The sequence below is a fragment of the Hyperolius riggenbachi genome, chromosome 4, assembly GCF_040937935.1.
Source record: "Hyperolius riggenbachi isolate aHypRig1 chromosome 4, aHypRig1.pri, whole genome shotgun sequence".
NCBI classification, from domain to species: Eukaryota; Metazoa; Chordata; class Amphibia; order Anura; family Hyperoliidae; genus Hyperolius; species Hyperolius riggenbachi.
The window spans coordinates 121,153,182-121,173,333 of NC_090649.1; the positions used below are offsets into that span (position 1 = coordinate 121,153,182).

At 42.9% G+C, this 20,152-nt stretch overlaps 1 protein-coding gene across 2 annotated transcripts in view; it reads right to left on the reverse strand.

The window, feature by feature from the left end:
• The window catches only part of RASA2 (RAS p21 protein activator 2), a 156,713-nt gene that overhangs the window by 35,956 nt on the left and 100,605 nt on the right, over positions 1-20,152 (reverse strand). For both annotated transcript variants that reach the window (XM_068280484.1, XM_068280485.1), the window contains 6 exons: positions 16,895-16,971; positions 7,711-7,812; positions 4,449-4,605; positions 3,057-3,205; positions 2,863-2,977; positions 1,933-2,007 (listed from right to left, as the gene is read on the reverse strand). In XM_068280484.1, coding sequence (XP_068136585.1) covers positions 1,933-2,007; positions 2,863-2,977; positions 3,057-3,205; positions 4,449-4,605; positions 7,711-7,812; positions 16,895-16,971 — 675 coding nt within the window. The remainder of the gene's footprint in view (positions 1-1,932; positions 2,008-2,862; positions 2,978-3,056; positions 3,206-4,448; positions 4,606-7,710; positions 7,813-16,894; positions 16,972-20,152) is intronic.

The window sequence follows — 20,152 nt, forward strand, 5'->3', positions numbered from 1 at the left end:
CAAGCCTCGATACAAAACTTTCCACTTTGCCACAAATGAATCAATCAAGTACATTTTTTTTCTATCACGTGATAACAATATAAATTCAGTTAGGTCAGGGGTGACCAAACTTTTTAGGCCGTGGGCCATATCGCTGTTTTTATATCGCTGTTTTTGAGAGTGCTAGGGGTGGAACTAGCCACATTAAACACAATTTTTGCTAATCATCCTTATGTACAATATGCATGTGACAGTTTGTCAAATAAAACATTTCCACATGAAATAACCCATATATTTTGTGCAGTTAGCACAGTGGCAGCTGTAACTCAGTGGCTGTTAGGATCCCTGCACACGATTCCGATTTTTAATAGTTTTTTACATCCGATTCCGATTTTTAATCGTTTTTTACATCCGATTCCGATTTTTAATTGTTACCGCATGCTGTGTTTTTTCCTCCGTTTTCTCTGTTGATTGCTTTCAGGGAAAATCAGGAACAGAATCCGAATCGCAAAACGAATTTTCAGTGTGCAGGGAGCCTTACTGCTGCTGGCATAGTGGCAGCTGCTAATCAGTGGCTGTTACTGCTGCTGGCACAGTGGCAGCTGATAATCAGTGGCTGTTACTACTGCTGGCACAGTGGAAGCTGATAATCATTGGCTGCTTCTGCTGCTGGCGTAGTGGTGGCTGCTAATCAGTGGCTGTTACTGCTGCTGGCATAGTGGTGGCTGCTAATCAGTGGCTGTTACTGCTGCTGGCATAGTAACGGCTGCTAATCAGTGGCTGTTACTGCTGCTGGCACAGTGGCGGCTGCTAATTAGTGGCTGTTACTGCTGCTTGCATAGTAGCGGCTGCTAATCAGTGGCTGTTACTGCTGCTGGCACAGTGGTGGGTGCTAATCAGTGGCTGTTACTGCTGCTGGCATAGTGGCGGCTGCTAATCAGTGGCTGTTACTGCTGCTGGCATAGTGGCAGCTGCTAATCAGTGGCTGTTACTGCTGCTGGCATAGTGGCGGCTGCTAATCATTGGCTGTTACTGCTGCTGGCATAGTGGCGGCTGCTAAACAGTGGCTGTTACTGCTGCTGGCACAGTGGCAGCTGCTAATCATTGGCTGCTGGCTCCTGCATGCGCCACCGCAGCTATGGTCTGTGGGCCGCATGGAATTAACTATAGAGAGCTTTGGGCGCCACCAGAAACAGCTTGATGGGCTGCATTTGGCAACCGGGCCAGACTTTGGACACGCTTGAGTTAGGGGAAGTAGAACACAGAAAAATATAACTATATATATATATATATATATATATATATATATATATATATATAGTGCTTGGAAAAGCCACGCTATACGTGGTGAATCGCGATAGCGGCGGTGGGGACCCGTGGAGACACTGTACTGGTAGGATCCTATTCACTTGTTTGTTGACCTCACTCTTATTCCCTATACAATTCTTATACAGTCTGTATCTCACTCTATTGACTTTACTATATTGCTCACAAACTGTGATCACTATGTGATTGATTTCTGGTTCGTTCTGGTTCTACAATACTATTTCAGGGGGTTCCTCCCTTCCTGGTGTTATCACACTTTTCTCCCTTTACTCATATTATGTAATTGTAATATTTATTCATGCTATTTGCACATGTATGTAATTTATGTTTGGTTTTGTATGTGTCACAATATTGATACACAGTCAGTGCCACGTTTATGCTATTTTGAGGTTCTTCAATATTAACACTAGCACTTTGTAATTCCTCCGGTTCTCTGATATTGTGGGTTTATACATTGTCCCCCACCATATTTTAATGGTTTTTATGTTTGTATTTTCAATAAAGGATGGTATATTGCTTACTGATATAGCTGTTTTGGTGTGGTTTCTTTGAGGTCATTGCTTTTTGCTTTTGGTATATTTAGGGGAAGTAGAACACAGAAAAATATAACATATATTGCAGTCTCACCTTGTGGTTTTCCACATTGTCCCCTTCTCTCAAGCGATTAGGGTCGATCTCACAAGGTTTTGGGGAATCGCATATCTAAAAGAAAAAGTACAGGATGTGTCTCCTAAAATACATCACACGAGATTATATGTGGTAAACAATCAATATCTACATCATGTTTATCATTTACTACCTTCCCCAATGGATATTACATCAGATATCAAACACTGCCACTGTTAGCTTTACACTGTAACATGCAGTACAAAGCCAGCTAAGCCTTGACTGTGTACTGCTGCTGTCCGCACCCCGACTACCGCATTTACCCCCGAGCATCTGTTTGCACACTTTGCAGAGCAGATATAGATAGATAGATATTCGATAGATAAATAGATAGATTTCTCTAGGAGCTATTTTTGGCACCTTCCGCTACAACGGAACGGAAACGGGTGCAAAACGGATACCAACGGAATGGGGATGTATGAAAAACCGATCCGTTGGAATGGTGAACAGTTGTTTTCACGGATCCGTTTTTCACTCAGTGTAAGTGTGAATCGGGTCTAAGGGCCCTTTCATACCAACTGCGTTGTTTATTTTTAAAGGCTTGCGATTTTCCAAGCAAGTACATAAAGTTACAGTTGGAATCACGGGAATGCATTCATACTGAATGCATTTCTGATACTTTGTAAAAAGGCAATTGTAGTTCTGCTGCATTTTTTTCTGCGCTTCGATTGATGCCAACATATTCACAGTCAGAAAATGTGGGTTTTTGCCCAAGAAAATATATTTTCAAAGCAAATAAAAACAAACAAACTATGTACCAAAATTGCTAATACGACCAAAGACTCCCGTCTATTAATATTATAAATGCTTTCATCAAGAAGTGAAATATGAAAGAAATGGGATGTTCCCAAAATAAGATCAAGGAGTTACTCAACTAGAAAGTTAAATTACCTCATCTATAACACACTTGAGAGTCACTTTCAGATAATGGTTGCCAACGATCTTCATGGTCTCATCCATGCAGCGAGTGGCCAGGGAGTTCCCTCGGAAAATTGTATTCACTTCTCTACAAAAACAGGAGGTTAGAGGAGTAAAAACCCAGTAATATCAGAACAATTTCAATCTGCATCTAGGCAAGTACATACTGTGTTTCATTCAGGTCAAGCTGTGCAATGGCCGCCACAAACGGCACCAGTTTCTGGTGATGCAGGAGGAGTCGAACTAAAGGGAGAACAGCATCATTTTTATCTCGACACACTTCACCCAGAATAAAGGCAGCTGAGGCAGTAATGGGCTGAAAAGAAAAAAATACACAAGTAAATGTGAGTGAGTGGTTTCAAAGTCCATCTCATTCTACCATGCTTGTGTGCTCAACCTTCTAGTTGTCACCTGAGTTTGTAAACTGCACTCACTGCCTGAACGCATCTTGCAAATATCCTAGCTTGTGTTTAAATTTGGCATAAATTTCTTCAACAAGGTAATGGACTGCAGGAGGAAGATGTTCCTGTAAATGGGTTGGCAGTCTCTAAATATAACTGAAGAATACAGTCAATCTATATCACCACACCAATGGATGGTTGTTTCTGGTCAAATGTGCCTTACGTCTTAGGGTCTTAGGCCTCATTGACACCATACACCACGGGTGTCAAACTCAATCACGTAAGAGGCCAAAATCTAAAACAGTCTGTGGCAGGCCAAACTGATGATTAAGATTTAACATTTATTGAACAGTCTCAAATAAAGTGCCACAGCTATAGTGACCATGGGGGGCCTGGATTCCGGCTCCTCTCTCTTCTAGCAGCGCAGTGGGGTAGTAATACATTTGCCTGCTCCTGTGCTGCTTCAGGTCTCCTCTAGTGTTCCTGACAGACTCCTCTTGCTCTATGCTGCACACTTCTGGCTCTTAATGCAGGTCATGTGATCAGGAGAAGGTGCAGCTGCTGTGAAGAACGGAAAAGAGAAGACGCAGCACTGGAGTAGAGAACTATTACACTGCTCTGCAGCACTACTATGTGGAGAGAAGGAGCCGGGGGGGAAAGCGTGTAGGTGTGTGCGTTTTACCAGCCACATGTGGGGGATTTAGAGCATGCTAATTTCACGGAGGGGGTCCCATGGGTTGTTGCTGCATCCAGGCTCAAACGGATAATGTTTCAACCAGAAACTCTCATCCTCTGGATGGGATGGCCTTGTACTGTTACTCTTTTTACTGAAAATGCACAACCATCTGCAAAGGGTAATGTGAAGGGAGCCCTAATCAAGAAATTGCAGTCCTAGAAATCCTAGAAATACTCAAGGGAAATGAAACCACTCACATGGCAAATAAAGCTAGAACCGCTGTGAACCAGACCATATAAGGCTGACTATGAGCCAAGATAGGTCTACCAGTGTCTTGCAAGACAGCTGCCACAACAGCACAGCTGTGAATTAATATGTGGCAATTCCAGATAGACATGCGAAAACACAAAAGACAATTACAAAAACAGGAGGCAAAGTAAGACATCTAAGAAAACATCAGATGCCAATGGGCAGATCCGTACCTGGATGTCAGAAGATTTTACCAGCAGACTTCTCAGAGGTGTGTAATACTCCGTGGACAGCACATAATCCTGGGTATAGAAGATGCTCAGTCTTAGGGAGCCAAGGTCATCATACTTTGAGGATTTGCTTCCATTGTCTTTCGGCTGAAGCAGGTACCTGATAAAAACCATGCAATATGGTCACATTCTATTTCTATAGCCTCCTCCGATGGCGCTACAGCCCAATTTGAGCATTGGCCTCCTCCTATTTCTATATGGTACATTACACAATAACAGTCTGAGAATTAAGGTGTAGTGACATGCTTCCTATATATGCAAAACGTTCTATTTAAAGGGAACATGAAGTGAAGGGGATATGGAGGCTGACATGCTTATTTCCTTTTAAGCAATACCAGTTGCCTGGCTGTCCTGCTTCTCCTTTGCCTCTAATACTTTCAGCAATAGACCCTGAACAAGTATGCAGCAGATCAGGTGTTTCTGACATTATTGTCAGATCTGATATTACCTGCATGCTTGTTTCTGGTGTTATTCAAACACTTCTGCAGCCAAATAGATCACCAGGACAGCCAGGCAACTGGTATTGTTTAGAAGGAAATAAATATGGTAGCCTCCATGTACTTTTCGCTTTACGTTCCCTTTAAGAGTCATCATTAAAACCCTTTCCCCTCTACTTACCCAGGGCTTCATCCAGCCCCTTGCAGCTGACACGTCCCAAGACGCAACTCCACTCTCAGCCGCCGGCCTGAGGTCCCAGACAGTGCAGAGGGTGACCTCCTCTAGTGTGCCTGCACGAGAGCTGCTGTCACTCAAGCCCACATTGTCCATGGTGTACTGCACAGGCGGAATAGTGTAGTACACCGTGGACAACGTGGGCTTGACTGACAGCGGCACTCACGCAGACGCAGTAGAGACGACCTCAAGGTCACCCTCTGTGCCGGCGCGGACCCCGGGCCAGGCTCGGAGCTACGGCGTGGGACATATCAACTGGATGAAGCCCTGGGTAAGTAGAGCTGGGGGTGGGTTGCCTGATGACTCCTTTAAGCAGAGCTCACAGTGCCCATCATACAGCACCTCTGCAGGCAGAAACCTAAGAGCCAGTATAACATAAGTAGATACGAGAGACCAAATTAGCTATATTTTCTAAAACATTTTCCCTGCTCTTAAAATAACTTCCTTTCCAGTGCGAGGAGACAAACCCATATAAAGTGAATCTATCAGGACAGTAATCCCCTGCACAGTTACAGCTGGAGTCTGCATTTGCCAAATTCTTGAGAGCAAAACTAGTTCCAGTGCAATCAAGTCACTGTGGATGAGGAATCAGTGGGGTAACTTGCTTTTGCACGGAAACCATGGTAGCTAGGTAGTGTCAGTTTAAAGGGAACCTGAGGCGACAGGCATATGAAGGCAGACATGTTTATTTCCTTTTAAACAATGCACATTGCCTGAATAAGCAGGACAGCCAGGCAATTTGCATTGTTTAAAAGGAGATAAATGTTAGCCGCCATATCACTTTTTATTATAACATATGTTAAAAGCCATCAATGCCCTTAGATCTATTCAAGGAAATACTGTTGTACATCCACAACCATTTACAGTAGGAGAGCAAGGAAGGCGTAGTCCACAAGAGCATTGGCTAAAGCTACAAACCCACGCTGGTCTGAACTCAGCCATGGCGGATGATAACGACCCCCATAGCTAAGAATCTGACATCAGAACAGCGTGTGTACAGTGGCCACATGAGGTGCTCCGAGCTCCACAGGCCTGCTGATCAGGCATGTTACTTGCCTGAGGAAGTGTGATTATAGCCCACGAAATGTGTTGTCTTTTTCTTGGGCAATAATAATTATTTTGTAATAATAATAATAATTTTTCTTTAAACATTTCATACTTCATTGGGCGCCTCTCACCTCCCTATGCTACCATTGTGTTACCCTCCTTTGGAGGGCAGAGAAAGTCTCAATATTTAGAAAGAGTGCCCTATCCACCAAGTGACCAGCCACTAACCCAAGTGGTGTACAGACATTACGTACGTGCTGAAGGTCGTTGCTATCTAGCAACCTGGGTTTGTGAACACCTCGTTTTCTGGCATATATATGGTCTCACTAGTTTAAATATACTACATTATATTGTTCCTCTCATGTGTGCATCTTTTTCTCATCAAGATCACTTGATCCACCACTAACTCTACCTATATAGACCACTATTTGTATGGCTTCTCCAAGTCCTCTCCACTGACATATTAGAACGCCACTAATCAAACAACCTTCTTTGGACCCTACAGTCCTCTCTAATTACCGTCCAGTCTCACGTCTTCCTTTTGCTTCCAAACTGCTGGAATGACATATCTATTCAGAACGGTCTGACTTCCTCTCTATTAACTCCGTGTTAGACCCCCTCCAGTCTGGCTTCCGATCTCACCATTCCACTGGCTATAGACACACTATGAGCGCTTTCTGAGTGCTTTTCTGATCATCGGTGCTTATTCCCACTGACTTGCATTAAAATTGCCATGATTGCGATTTTATTTTTTAAAATATGATCATGGCAATTTTGTTGCAATTTTAATGCAAGTCGATAGGTGCATTTTTTTTTCTTAAAACCGCTCACAAAGGTCAAAAAAGCTCTCATAAAGCGCTCATTTCCAAAAGGTCAATTTTCTGTACTAATACTCCTCGATCTTTCCTCAGTCCATCATTTTCTGCTTCTCCAGACACTCTCATCACTGGGTGTGAATGGCCTAGCACAATGTTTCTCAAATCTGTCCTTGTGACTCCCCAACGGTGCATGTTTTGCAGGCAACCTCACCTATGCACAAGTGGGGAAATTAGCGACGCCACATAAATTACCCCACATGTGCATAGGTGAGGTTGCCTGCAAAACATGCACCATTGGGGATTCAAGAGGACAGGTTTGAGAAAAACTGGCCTAGCACATTCTAGGATTTGCTCCTAACTGTCTGGATGCTCTAACTCCTCTCCACATCTGCTGTCTGTCAGTATACCACAAAGCTCCGTCTTTGTTAATTATATCAATATGACTGTGCTAGAAGTCAAGAAGCTGTAGGGTTCTTTCAGTGGTAGTGTATGTGAATATACGACTGTACCAGAAGACAAATTACTGTAAAGTCTCTTCAGTGGCAGTGTATGTCAACATGCAGTGTGAACCAAGCATAGCTGCCCTACAGAATAAGTCTGCTACAGAACACTAAAAGGAAGGTCAGGTATAAGGGGCAGCAAGAACCTATTAAAAATATTATACATACCACGCCCTGTGGATAGAGTCATTCCTTAGAACTCTCACTGAAATTTTTATCTCTCCAAGAAAAACATCCTGGGCAAGATTGCCATTATTCCACAGATCCACCCTGGAAGAATAAGCCACATATGACACACATATTCATTTGTACTTACTAACAGATCATAAACTTTAAACAGGCTGTGCTACTTCTATGAAGAAAATAAACACTACAAAGCTATAAGACAGAAGTGTTAGAAAATCCATGAAAAATATCAAACCAAACAAAATCAAATAGATAAAATGTTAAAACAGAGCACTGGGAATAGATTTATAATATCTACTGTTAATATCTACATAGCCACATCATGCCCAGGATTACAGCAAATGCATTAGAGAACAAGTATCAAGAGCTCCTCCAGAGGAAAAAATAAAAATCAGCAATACATTTTAGTAAGCGTAGGTTAGATGCACAATGTGTGTCAGTGTATATGTGTATTATCCATTTGGTTAACACTTTATTCAAATGACCACTGGTTATGCACCATACGCTAGACTGCCACAAGCTAGACTGCCACTACCTCAGTGCTGCCTGAGTGTTTCAGAGGACAGCTTAGGCATGAGGGTTGTACAAACAGGCATGCCGTTTGGCTTGTGACTGATGAACCTGGTCCTGGGGAGGCAAACAGCAGCAGGTGCCCTACCGCAACGGATACAACATTACGACTGAGCAGAACGGGGGCTACAGGGGGAGGAGGGTGCGGTGTGCTAGTCACTGCACCGGTAATAAAACAATATTAAAAGTATGGGGAGGGGGAGAGACCAGGTGAGGGGTACTTTAAACTTAGTACCCACATCCAGTTGTGATTGGCTAATATTACCACTCCCATGTAGCATGAGAACTTACTGGCATAATCTGTTTATAGTATTCAAAATCTGTTAGCCCTTCTACTACATGGAGGTGGTAAAATTGGCTGGTCATTGGCCAATTAAAAAGTCTAAGCAAGAGTATGTAGCTTTTCTCCCATTGCTCCGTGAAGATGGTGTATGGTACCACTGCATCGCTGGATTTATTCAGAGTGGCCCGCAGAGTCCTGGAGCTGCATAATGGCCACTGCAACTGGTCCTGAAGAATGCAGAGATAACACCCACAACCACCTGATCACAAATGGAGCAGCGCAGATGTGGGGAAAGCAAAGCTATTTACCTTCACTCAGCCGAATTAATCCACATGGCAGATGTCAGTCGGGGTCTGCTGTACACATGCCGGATTGTCGGCAGAGGCAGTAGTTATAGGCCTGCTCAGCCAATTTTAATCTAGTGTGTGTAGGAGCCTTTAGCTTTGCTTGGCTTATGTTAGGCAATCAGATAACTTTATTCAATTAAAATGAAAGGAGGCCCCCAAGTTTGACAATACTTTGTCTTGAACATGCAGTGCATGACGTTTCCATCTTACGCTCCTCCTCAAATATACAGAATTGTGTATTTGAGAACCACATTGGTAAACATATAAATGGTGAAAGAACTCTACATATATTAAGGGCCTTTCATGCTTTATAGGCATTTGAGAGATGGTCTTTTTGCATTAGGGAAAAACATGTGGGACTTCTGGTAACTGGATAGGGGAGGGGTTTCAAAATCTGGTAGTCCATGGATGAAAATTACGATATGCAAAGTGATATATGATTTATGATACTGATGGTGTACTGTTGGTGACCATGTTTATTCTAAAGGCACAGATTTCATTTAACCACTTTATCCACCACTACAGTATATCTGCGTCCTCTGGTTTCATCTAAGCCACGAGTCAGTAGATATACATCTTGTAGCAGAAGCAGTGCCGAGCAGGATTGGGCTTGCTCCTGTGCACACTTCTGGCACTATCTGACGCAGCACTAATTGGTGAACGGGAATATATGTTTCCTGAGCTAATGAGATCGATTCACCATAAATTGTGACAGGAACATAATCTAAGTTTAGTGATAAGCGGTAAGAATACCCAAACAAAATTTGTGTTTTTTATCTACAGTAGCACTTTTTATTTTTAAAACTGAAATTGGTAAAACTGAGAAATATGTTTTTTCTATTTTTTTCCTTGTGTCCCCATTAAAATTCATAGAAAACAAAATTGCTCAATGGAAAAAATGGCATACAATAAAACCTAGTCTGTCTCGAAAAATATACATTTCATTTCTGTGTCATTAGTAGGGATAAAGTTATGTCTGATTAAATAAGGACATAGCTAAACTGTCAAAACTGCTCTGGTCCATAAGTGGGAAACAAGGTGTGGATGCGAAGTGGTTAAGGAACAGTAGAAAAAAAAAGTGCATCAACATCCTTCTCCATATTGATTAATTGATTACTTCCCATCAAATATCAAATTACCCAGCAGTATACATGTTAAGTACATGGTTTGCTTACTTGCGCTCTACTCCTGTACAGTAACAGAACAGATTGATCTGTAGACACTGGTTTCTAGGCAACTCTCCCACTCTTTGTACTCTTATGTTCTGAATTTCATAAACTAATCAATGCAGTCTGACACTGGAAAGTAACTTACAGTTCCAGAGCCAACCTACAGAGCAGATTGTCACATGAAAACACAACTAGTAATGGAGCTGTGTATTCCAGGGAGTGTACTATCTGATACAACAATGTTTAGTGGGGTATTCTGGGGGAGAGGTGAAGGCACACTTGTTCACATTGCTGTGAGCAAATAGCCTGGCTATATCCACTCAAACTGATTCTCAAATAGATAGCTGGGAAATCTCTATATGGGATGATGGGCTTGTCAAAATGCCTGAAATTATTTTTCTGCCAGTTAGTACTACTGATCTGAAGAGCTACATCAGTGACCTTACTTGCAAGGTCACACAATGCTAACCCGCTATTGGACTAGAGTGTTGGCGTATTTTACTAGGAGCGTAAAGCTTGGAGTGTATGTAGGCTGTTATTTACTGTCTGATGGCCCTTCCACACTGAATATTGCCAAATGCAATTGCAAACACAGTGTGACGTGCCTGTGTTTTTGCCAACAAAATTTGGTACGATTTTCCAACATTTGTCATGTGATTGTCATTTTTTGTGCATGCGTTTGCAGTATGATTGCATTTTTCAGTTTAAAGGACAACTGAAGTGAGACACATATGGAGGTTGCCATATTTATTTCCTTTTATATAATACCAGTTGCCTGGCAGCCCTGCTGGTCTGTTTAGCTGCAGTAGAGTCCGAAACACACCAGAAACAAGCATGCAGCTAGTCTTGTCAGATCTGACAATAATGTCAGAAACACCTGATCTGCTGCATGCTTGTTCAGTGTCTATGGCTAGAAGTATTAGAGGCAGAGGATCAGCAGTGCTGCCAGGCAACTGGCATTACTTAAAGGAAATAAATCTGGAAGCCTACATATCCCTCTTGCTTCAGTTGTCCTTTAAATGGACAGTTCAGTGATGTTGATTGTATTGTATTTGTTGTTGAATTTACAGGCTGGAAAAGGTAAACAACATATTATTGGTGGAATTAATTTAAAAAAAAATGCAACACACATACCATTCCCAGGTGTTAGGTCCCATTCACGCTTGAAAGCGCAAAACGCCAGCGCTTACCGTCGGCATTTTGCGTGAGTGATTTTTCAGCGGGAAAAAAAAAAATCACTGAACACCGCGTCGATTTTTCCGCTATCGTGTTTATCGCTTCTATAGCACTGAAACGCGATCGCCGGGAAATCGCCTGAAAATGGTGCAGGCAACGCATTTGCGTTTTGCGACGATTTGCAGCAATTAGCGCAAATCGCCTAAGTAAGAAGGGGCCCATAGGGTCTGATTACACTAGCGCTTTCAAAAGCGCTAGCGTTTGAGCGTTTTGCCGAAATCGCAAAACGCTCAAGTGTGAATGGGCCCTTATAGGTGTCTATCATATCATAAGATGGGCCTGGATTTTGGTTTTCTGCTCCCCACAGAGAACCACACTTTAGATGCCATCTTTCCTTGCAATGTTAACAGGGAATAACCCTTTTACAGGGATTTGCAAGTATTCCTGAGAATTCGGCCGAAAAGTTGCAGCAAAAATTGCAATGGAAAACTTATTATTGCATTTTTCTTCTGCTTCCATTGACTTGATCTGAATGCAAATGCAGGAAAACTGCAGCAGGCACGGTGATTGTATTTTGATGAAAATTGCAAGGCATTACTGAGAAAGGCACAATGTGATTTCCATCATTTTCCTGGTGTCCTTGCAAATCGGCAAAACGCAGTGTCCTTGCAATCGGCAGTGCTTCAAAAATCGGTTGGAGGTACATGAAGTGTGGAAGGCGAGAGGGATATGGAGGCTGCCATATTTATTTCCTTTTAGACCATGCATATTGCCTGGCTGTCCTGCTTATCCTGTGCCTTCAAGTGATGGATCCTGAACAAGCCTGAAGATCAGGTGCTCTGACTGAAGTCTGACAGGCTTAGCTGAATGCTTGTTTCAGGTGTGGGATTCAGACACTACTGCAGCCAAAAAGATCAGCAGGATTGCCAGGGAACTAGTATTGCTTAAAAGGAAATAAATATGACAGCCTCACTTTAGGTTCCCTAGTGCACTAGGTACCCGCAGCATCCGGCTTTCCTTTATAATCCAGTATATTATGTAAGGATGTACTAGTTTTCATGGGCAACAATGTCAGACATTGCACTAAATAAAACTCACTGTTAGGGATAAAGTAGCAAAGGTGGGGAAAAAAACGTGAACAAAAAATGATATATAGCAGCATCAGTAGCTCCACAAGCAGTTAAGTTATAAATATGCAGAACTTCTAGCCATTACCTGTACCTTATCTCGCTCAGTGTAAATTACCATGTACAACAAAGCTTGCTTGTGACAGGCACCCACGCATCCCTCACAACAAGAGATTGCTCAATAGATGTGCTGTGACTGCCAAGCTTCTATGATCAGGTTACAAAGCAGATTCAATACACACAACCAAAATGGTAATTACACTCAAGTCAAAACAGACTTTGATCTAGTTTTATGTAGAAGCAGAAAATACTGCACACACATCGAAACGCTAGTCTCTTAAAGCAATGCTAAATAAAACATGCAGCCAGCCCTGCTTACACTCCGTGGTTAAGAGCAATCTTCTCAGAGAGGCAAATACCCCTTTTCTGCTGGAGGGAATCTAACAATAAAAACCGCTTCTTAGCAGGAAGGGGGTAGACACACAGGCAAACACACAGAACTGCAGACACATGCTGCTGTCATGGCTTACCATGGTGCGCTCGCCTGCAATAACAGCATAGAAACCATGAGAGGACAAGAAGAGGGCTCCATCAGCAGCATACACTTTATGAAATGTCATTCTCAATAACACCAATAAAGACCCTTGTATCGGTTATCAGGGGGGAAAAAAACACAGTAAGGGACTTCTTTTTTTTTGCGATGTCAGTGGCAACTAGCCACTAATTTTGTTTTTCATTATCCCCTACTGCACAGGAAGAATGACAAAGAGAATTGTCACTGCTCCAGATACGTGGGAAGGCTCTTCCTGTGGATACTTTGATGTGTAATGCCTGCCACAGACCAGGCATTCCTGCAGATACTCAAAGGAGCAGTTCACACTCTCAACCTAAATTGCTTATAGGATTGTACGAATCTATACGATATCATACACTAAAGTGTGCCTGAGATTTAACAAACATAAGCATTTATACTTACCTGAGGGCTTCCTCCAGCCCCTCCTCTGTAGGGCATGGGCTCCCTTGCCGCCGTCCCTGGGTTTCTCCGTTCCTTTGCTGTCTGGCCCGGTTAAGTCCCCGTCTGGGCCAGTTGGTGGCTACTGTGCATGCGCAGCCCTGGGCATATGCCTCTTGGTTGAACTCCTGTAGCTGGGAGGGTTCTGCACCTGCCCAGTTACAAGCCTTAACTAACTCCACAGGACGCTTTCGGCTATGGGAGTGCAATCAAGGACGTGGGCAGCAGGCAGGGCCGTGGATGTGCAGTAGTGCTCGACTACCAGAGTGGACATCGGAGGAACAGAGTGGCCAGGGAGGACAGTGAAGGAGCCCATGGCCTATAGGGGGCTGGAGAAAGCCCCACATAAGTATAATCGCTTTTGTTCATTACATCTCAGGGTTCCTTTAAGTAAACAGCTGATTTCTTCCCCATCGTTAAGCCTGCTTGCCTATATAGTTTTCCTACTTGCCTTTGTACCAAAGTTATGTGGTCTGTGTAATAGATCCAGTTGCCCCCTGTTGCACAGCAGTTAATATTAGAAGCGTTCATATAGTAAGACTGATCCATATTTTATCAGAGACAACTATGCCTAAGGGGGGAAAAAAGCAGATTGCTGCTCAGGATCAGTGAAGCTTCAACCACCCAAATAAGATTGTTATGAAAGGAACCTATATCTTTATAGTGAGGTAAACCTTTTGGAGCACAGGGAAGATTTTGACTGTAGCTCCACTTTAAAAAAAATGTTCAAACCCACGGATATTCTCGAACGTTGAGGACTTTTCCATAATACTCAGACAAGAAACACTTATGGATGAGTTATAGTAAAGCTCATAAAAGACTAACTATAAACAGCTGTGATGTGCATGTTTTTCTACTTTTACTGTACAAGTAATTACACAGCTGAAGCATGGATAGTCTTCCTCAGTATGAACCTAAATGCAATAATAATTTGGACTTACGCCCCCTTAAAAAAACAAACACTGTTAATAAGTGACCCTCAACTCATCAGACCATACTGAAGGATTATAGAAGGGACCCCAAGGTGAGAAGGATATGGAGGCTGCCATATTTATTTCCTTTTTAACCAATACCAGTTGCCTGGGATCCCTCCTGAATTAGAGGCACAGGCCTCTAATACTTTTAGCTATAGACCCTGAAGAAGCATGCTGCAGATCAGGTACTGACTCAGCTGACTCGGATTTTACTGGATTAGCCATATGCTTGTTCCAAGGTTTAGACTGAGACACTACTTATGCCAGAAGGTCAACAGGACAGCCAGACAACTGGCATTGTCTACAAGGAAATACATATGGCAGCCTTCATATCCCTCTCACCTCGGGTTCCCTTTAAAACCATGACTTGTGATTGCATACACTTAAGCTAACCTGGGGTTATTACAAATGCTTTGGTAAATAATACAGGGTGGGCCATTTATATGGATACGCCTTAAAGAGAATCTGTAATGTCAAAACGTCCCCTGGGGGGTACTCACCTCGGGTGGGGGAAGCCTCAGGATCCTAATGAGGATTTCCACGCCGTTCTCCGTCCCTCAGGGGTCTCGCTGCAGCCGTCCGTACAGCGGTGACATCAATATTTACCTTCCCGGCTCCTGCGCAGGCACTCTGACGGCTGTCGGCTCCGAAGTAGGCGGAAATACCCCTGCGCCTGCGCAGTAGAGCGGACCCGACTGAGATCGGGTATTTCCGTCTACTTTGGAACGAAAGCAGCCACAGCGCCCCCTCTGGAGCCAGCAAAGGTAAATATTGAATTGACAGTCGGGTCTATCGCCGGCTGTTCGGAGGGCTGCAGCAAGACCCCTGTGGGACAGAGGACGGCGCTGGAAGCCTCACTAGGATCCCGAGGCTTCCCCCACCCGAGGTGAGTACCCCCCAGGGGATGTTTTTGATGTTACAGTGTCTCTTTAATAAAATGGGAATGGTTGGTGATATGAACTTCCTGTTTGTGTCACATTAGTATATGTGAGGTGGGAAACTTTTCAAGATGGGTGGTGACCATGGTAACCATTTTGAAGACGGCGATTTTGAATCCAACATTTGTTTTTTCACAGCATAGACAATTGCCTTCAGATGACCCCAAAGATAAAAGTCTAAGGGGGTCCGATCGGGAGACCTTGGGGGCTAGCGAAATTGCTATATGATGATGTGTTTCCCTCTTTATGCACTGAAGCTGGCACGTTCCCTGAGTTTTTCCAGAAAGATGGTGCACCACCACATTATGGGTGTCAGGTCCGAGCACTCCTAGATGAACAGTTTCCTGGAAAGCGGATTGGTCGTCGTGGGCAAGTTGAATGGCCTCCAAGGTCTCCCGATCTGACCCCCTTAGACTTTTATCTTTGGGGTCATCTAGACTTTTATCTTTGGGGTCATCTGAAGGCAATTGTCTATACTGTGAAGATACGAGATGTGCAGCACCTGAAACTACGGATACTGGAAGCCTGTGCTAGCATTTCTCCTGCGGTGTTGCTATCAGTGTGTGAAGAGTGGGAGAAGAGGGTTGCATTGACAATCCAACACAACGGGCAGCACATTGAACACATTTTATAAGTGGTCAGAAACTTGTAAATAACTCATGAAAGAATAAAGTTACGTTAAAACCAAGCACATCATTGTTTTTCTTGTGAAATTCCCAATAAGTTTGATGTGTCACATGACCCTCTTCCTATTGAAAAAAACAAAAGTTGGATTTAAAATGGCCGACTTGGTCACCACCCATCTTGAAAAGTTTCCCCCTCACATATACTAATGTGCCACAAACAGGAAGTTAATATCACCAACCATTCCCATTTTATTATGGTGCATCCATTATAAATGGCCCACCCTGTAGACAGATTCTTGTCGCATATACAGTTTAACAAATATTTTAGTGATGCATGACAGTTCTGCCGCCACTGGTCCCTCCCCTCCGGGGCATGCAGAGTGTACTGATCCATGTTCTAACCCTCAGGTCTCTGAGGTATGACCTGTTCATATCTTCCACTTGTCCCTCACAGCAGCCTCTGAATGCTTTGTTCTGACTTTCACGGCAGGCAACCATAATTGAGACTCATAACAAGGCTAAATAGTGGTGGTCTGCTGAGAAAACCAGAGTAAAGTTGAATAAAGGTGGTGGAACACTTGGGAAACACGATGGGTGGGCACCGGCTGAAGTGGGAACAGCAGGCAAACTAAACATGGAATGGTCACCATAGAGATGCAGTTCTAGCATGCTCCACTGTACGTCCTGCATGTATACGGAAGAAGGAGTGGTGGGGGAAACCACTGGCTGCAGGGCCATCATAGTGGCAGCGGCTGTCATGCCAGAAAGGGAATAAAGGTCCCCTCAGTTTTCAGGAGTGTTAACCATTAACCATTCCTACCTCTTTTCATGCGTAGGTGGACAGCTTGGTAGGAACCTTAGTAAATCAGACCCTGTGTAAACTTTGGGCAGGTTAGAGTTGTTGCAAGACGAATTTTACAGAGATATATTTAAAAACTACAAACCTCACTTCAAGCTTTTCTATATCTTCTTCTTCAACTTGGAATTGGGACTTCTTAGTGTAGCTGCTCGATCTTGTGACCTGAAAACACATCTTCATTAAAGCTATGCAGTAATACCCTTACAGAGGGACTGCAAGAGTCTATTTATATTTGGCACTTATTTGTGGGAAGCTCAATCACACAGAGCTCAGACCTGCATAGTCATCTCAATACAATCATACGAGCAAGAGATTCACAGGATCAAAATAAAAATTACTGAAATGAAAATGACTTTTCACGCAATCCAGGGCTGAATTCAATGGCTGTGTAATGCCCTGTTTGTTTTTTAACCTTCCAAAAGCAAAAAAAAAAAGAAAAAAAAAATAGAAAGGGACCACAGACAAGTTATTAGCAGGACTAGTACTATATGTTGATCTCATCAGGTCACATGCCAATTCCCATACATTTAGGCTTTGCCCACATTATAAGTTGCCAGCGCTATCACAAGCGCTTAACGATTTACTTAGCTTTTTTTTTTAAAGCTCTTTTCCCTGCACTTTGCATTTAGAAATCGGTTGAAGAGATCAGCAGCACCACGTGGATGTATTCAAGCTCTTTATTGCATAAAGATAGCGCCCAGGGACAGCGACAGACGCTGTTTCGGAGACAAGCTCCTTTCTCAAGCTGTATAGGCTCACTCAAAAGAGATAACAAACATAAAGGCATTTATATACAGTTTCAATAGGGTCACATGGACCAATCAGATAACATCACAATACAAAAAAGCATAAGTATCCAATCACAGGGCAAAGCATAATGAGAGGACCTGATGGGAAACAGATATGCGCTTTTGCTCAGTGATGATTTTTTTCACTCCTGGCGTCAGTCAGGAAGTGATCTCTTGCACCTGAAAATGAATACAATGTATACAAAGCGCTTTTTCGATTTCCCTATACCTTCCATTGAGCCAAAGCGCTCAGAAAATGGTACATGTAGGGCGTTTGCATTTTCAAGAAAATCTAAACACTTACATGTAAACACTGTCATAAGAAATCATTACACAAGCGCTTTTAGAGCGATTGCAAAATCAACAGTGCTTAAAAAAATAAACCAGCAAACGCTCATAGTGTGAACGAGCCCTTAAAGGGGAACTGAAGAGAGATGTATATGGAGGCTGCCATGTTTATTTCCTTTTAAAGAGAATCTGTATTGTTAAAATCGCACAAAAGTAAACATACCAGTGCGTTAGGGGACATCTCCTATTACCCTCTGTCACAATTTCGCCGCTCCTCGCCGCATTAAAAGTGGTTAAAACAGTTTTAAAAAGTTTGTTTATAAACAAACAAAATGGCCACCAAAACAGGAAGTAGGTTGATGTACAGTATGTCCACACATAGAAAAATACATTCATACACAAGCAGGCTGTATACACCCTTCCTTTTGAATCTCAAGAGATCATTTGTGTGTTTCTTTCCCCCTTCTGCTCTCATGCACTGAAGTTTCAGGCTGCTCTTTTCTTCCTGCAAACAGCTTTGCCCTTGTCTGAATTTCCTCAGTATGTGAAAGCCCAGCCAGCTCAGAGGACACTTTATCCAGCTTGTAAAAGATACGAGAGCAGAGAGAAGCTGCATTAATCTAAATATCACACAGGCAGTGTGCAGAGAGGGGCCTGAAAGGGGGAATTCATAGCAGAACCACAACACTGAAGAACTTGGCAGCCTTCCAGACACTGGCCGACAAGTCTGACAGGGGAAAGATACATTGATTTATTACAGAGACTGTGATAGCAGAAAGTGTTGCATTAAGCCAGAACACATTAGAATAGCTTTTGGAACTTGTAGGATGATAAAAAACAGGATGCAATTTTTGTTACGGAGTCTCTTTAAGCAATACCAGTTGCCTGGCAGCCCTGCTGATCCTCTGCCTCTAATACTATTAGCCATAGCCCCTGAACAAGCATGCGGCAGACCAGGTGTTTCAGACTTCAAACATTTCAGCCCGCGGGGATTTTTCACCTTCTGCATCAGAGCAATTTTCACCTCCCATTCATTCACTAATAACTTTATCACTACTTATCACAATTTATTGATCTACATCTTGTTTTTCCCGCCACTAATTAGGCTTTCTTTGGGTGGTACATTTTGCTAAGAGCCACTTTACTGTAAATGCATTTTAACAGGATTAATAAGAAAAAAATGGAAAAAATTCATTATTTTTCAGTTTTCGGCCATTATAGCTTTAAAATAATCCACGCTACCATAATTAAAACCTATGTATTTTATTTGCCCATATGTCTCGGTTATTATACCATTTAAATTTTGTCCCTATCACAATGTATGGCACCAATATTTTATTTGGAAATAAAGGTGCATGGTTTCCGTTTTGCGTCCATCACTATTTACAAGCTTATAATTTAAAAAAATTTGTAGTATACCCCCTTCAAATGAATATTTAAAAAGTTCAGACCCTTAGGTAACTATTTGTCTTTTTTTTATTGCAATTTTTATTTTTTTAGCATTAAAAATGTTATTTGGATAATATTTTAGTGTGGGACATAAACAATTAATTTTTAATGTTGTAATGTGCGTAAATTGTAATGTAAAAAATGAGCAGATGTAGTTTTACAATTTGGCCACAAGATGGCCACCTTCATTTTTAGTTTCCCTCCTTGTACTTCTCGCTAAGCGGAAGTACAAGGGGGATGCGGAAATTGTTCCGGGCAGAAGAACTGAAGCCTCACGGGTGAGCGCTTCGGTTTTTCTGCGGGGGAAAGGGATCGGTGATCGGGAACCATGTTCCCTTTCACTGATCCCAGGGCTACCGGAGGACACAACGGGGGCACGCCCGCAATCTCGCGCTGGAGCGCGCAGAATCGCGGGTGCGCAGGAGAGCAGCCGCCCGGACGTGAGCTTCATGTCTGGGCGGCTGAAATGGTTAAAGTCAGATCTGACAAGACTAGCTGCATGCTTGTTTCTGGTGTTATTCAGATACTAGTGCAGAGAAATAGACCAGCAGGGCTGCCAGGCATTGATTAAAAGGAAATAAATATGGCAGCCTCCGTATACCTCTTACTTAAGATCCCCTTTAAGACCCCCTTTTACATTAGCAGGTAATTCCTATGTTGCAGTACCCTATTTTGCCACTGAGTGCCCTATCGTTCTGACATCAATCTCCCTAAGCCCACACAAATCGCAGCTCTCCTGTGCTATGCGCCATTACACACACTGATGTCAGGAACAATCAGCGAGGAGTGAAGTTCCTAGGGATGGGCAGAGAGGAGGG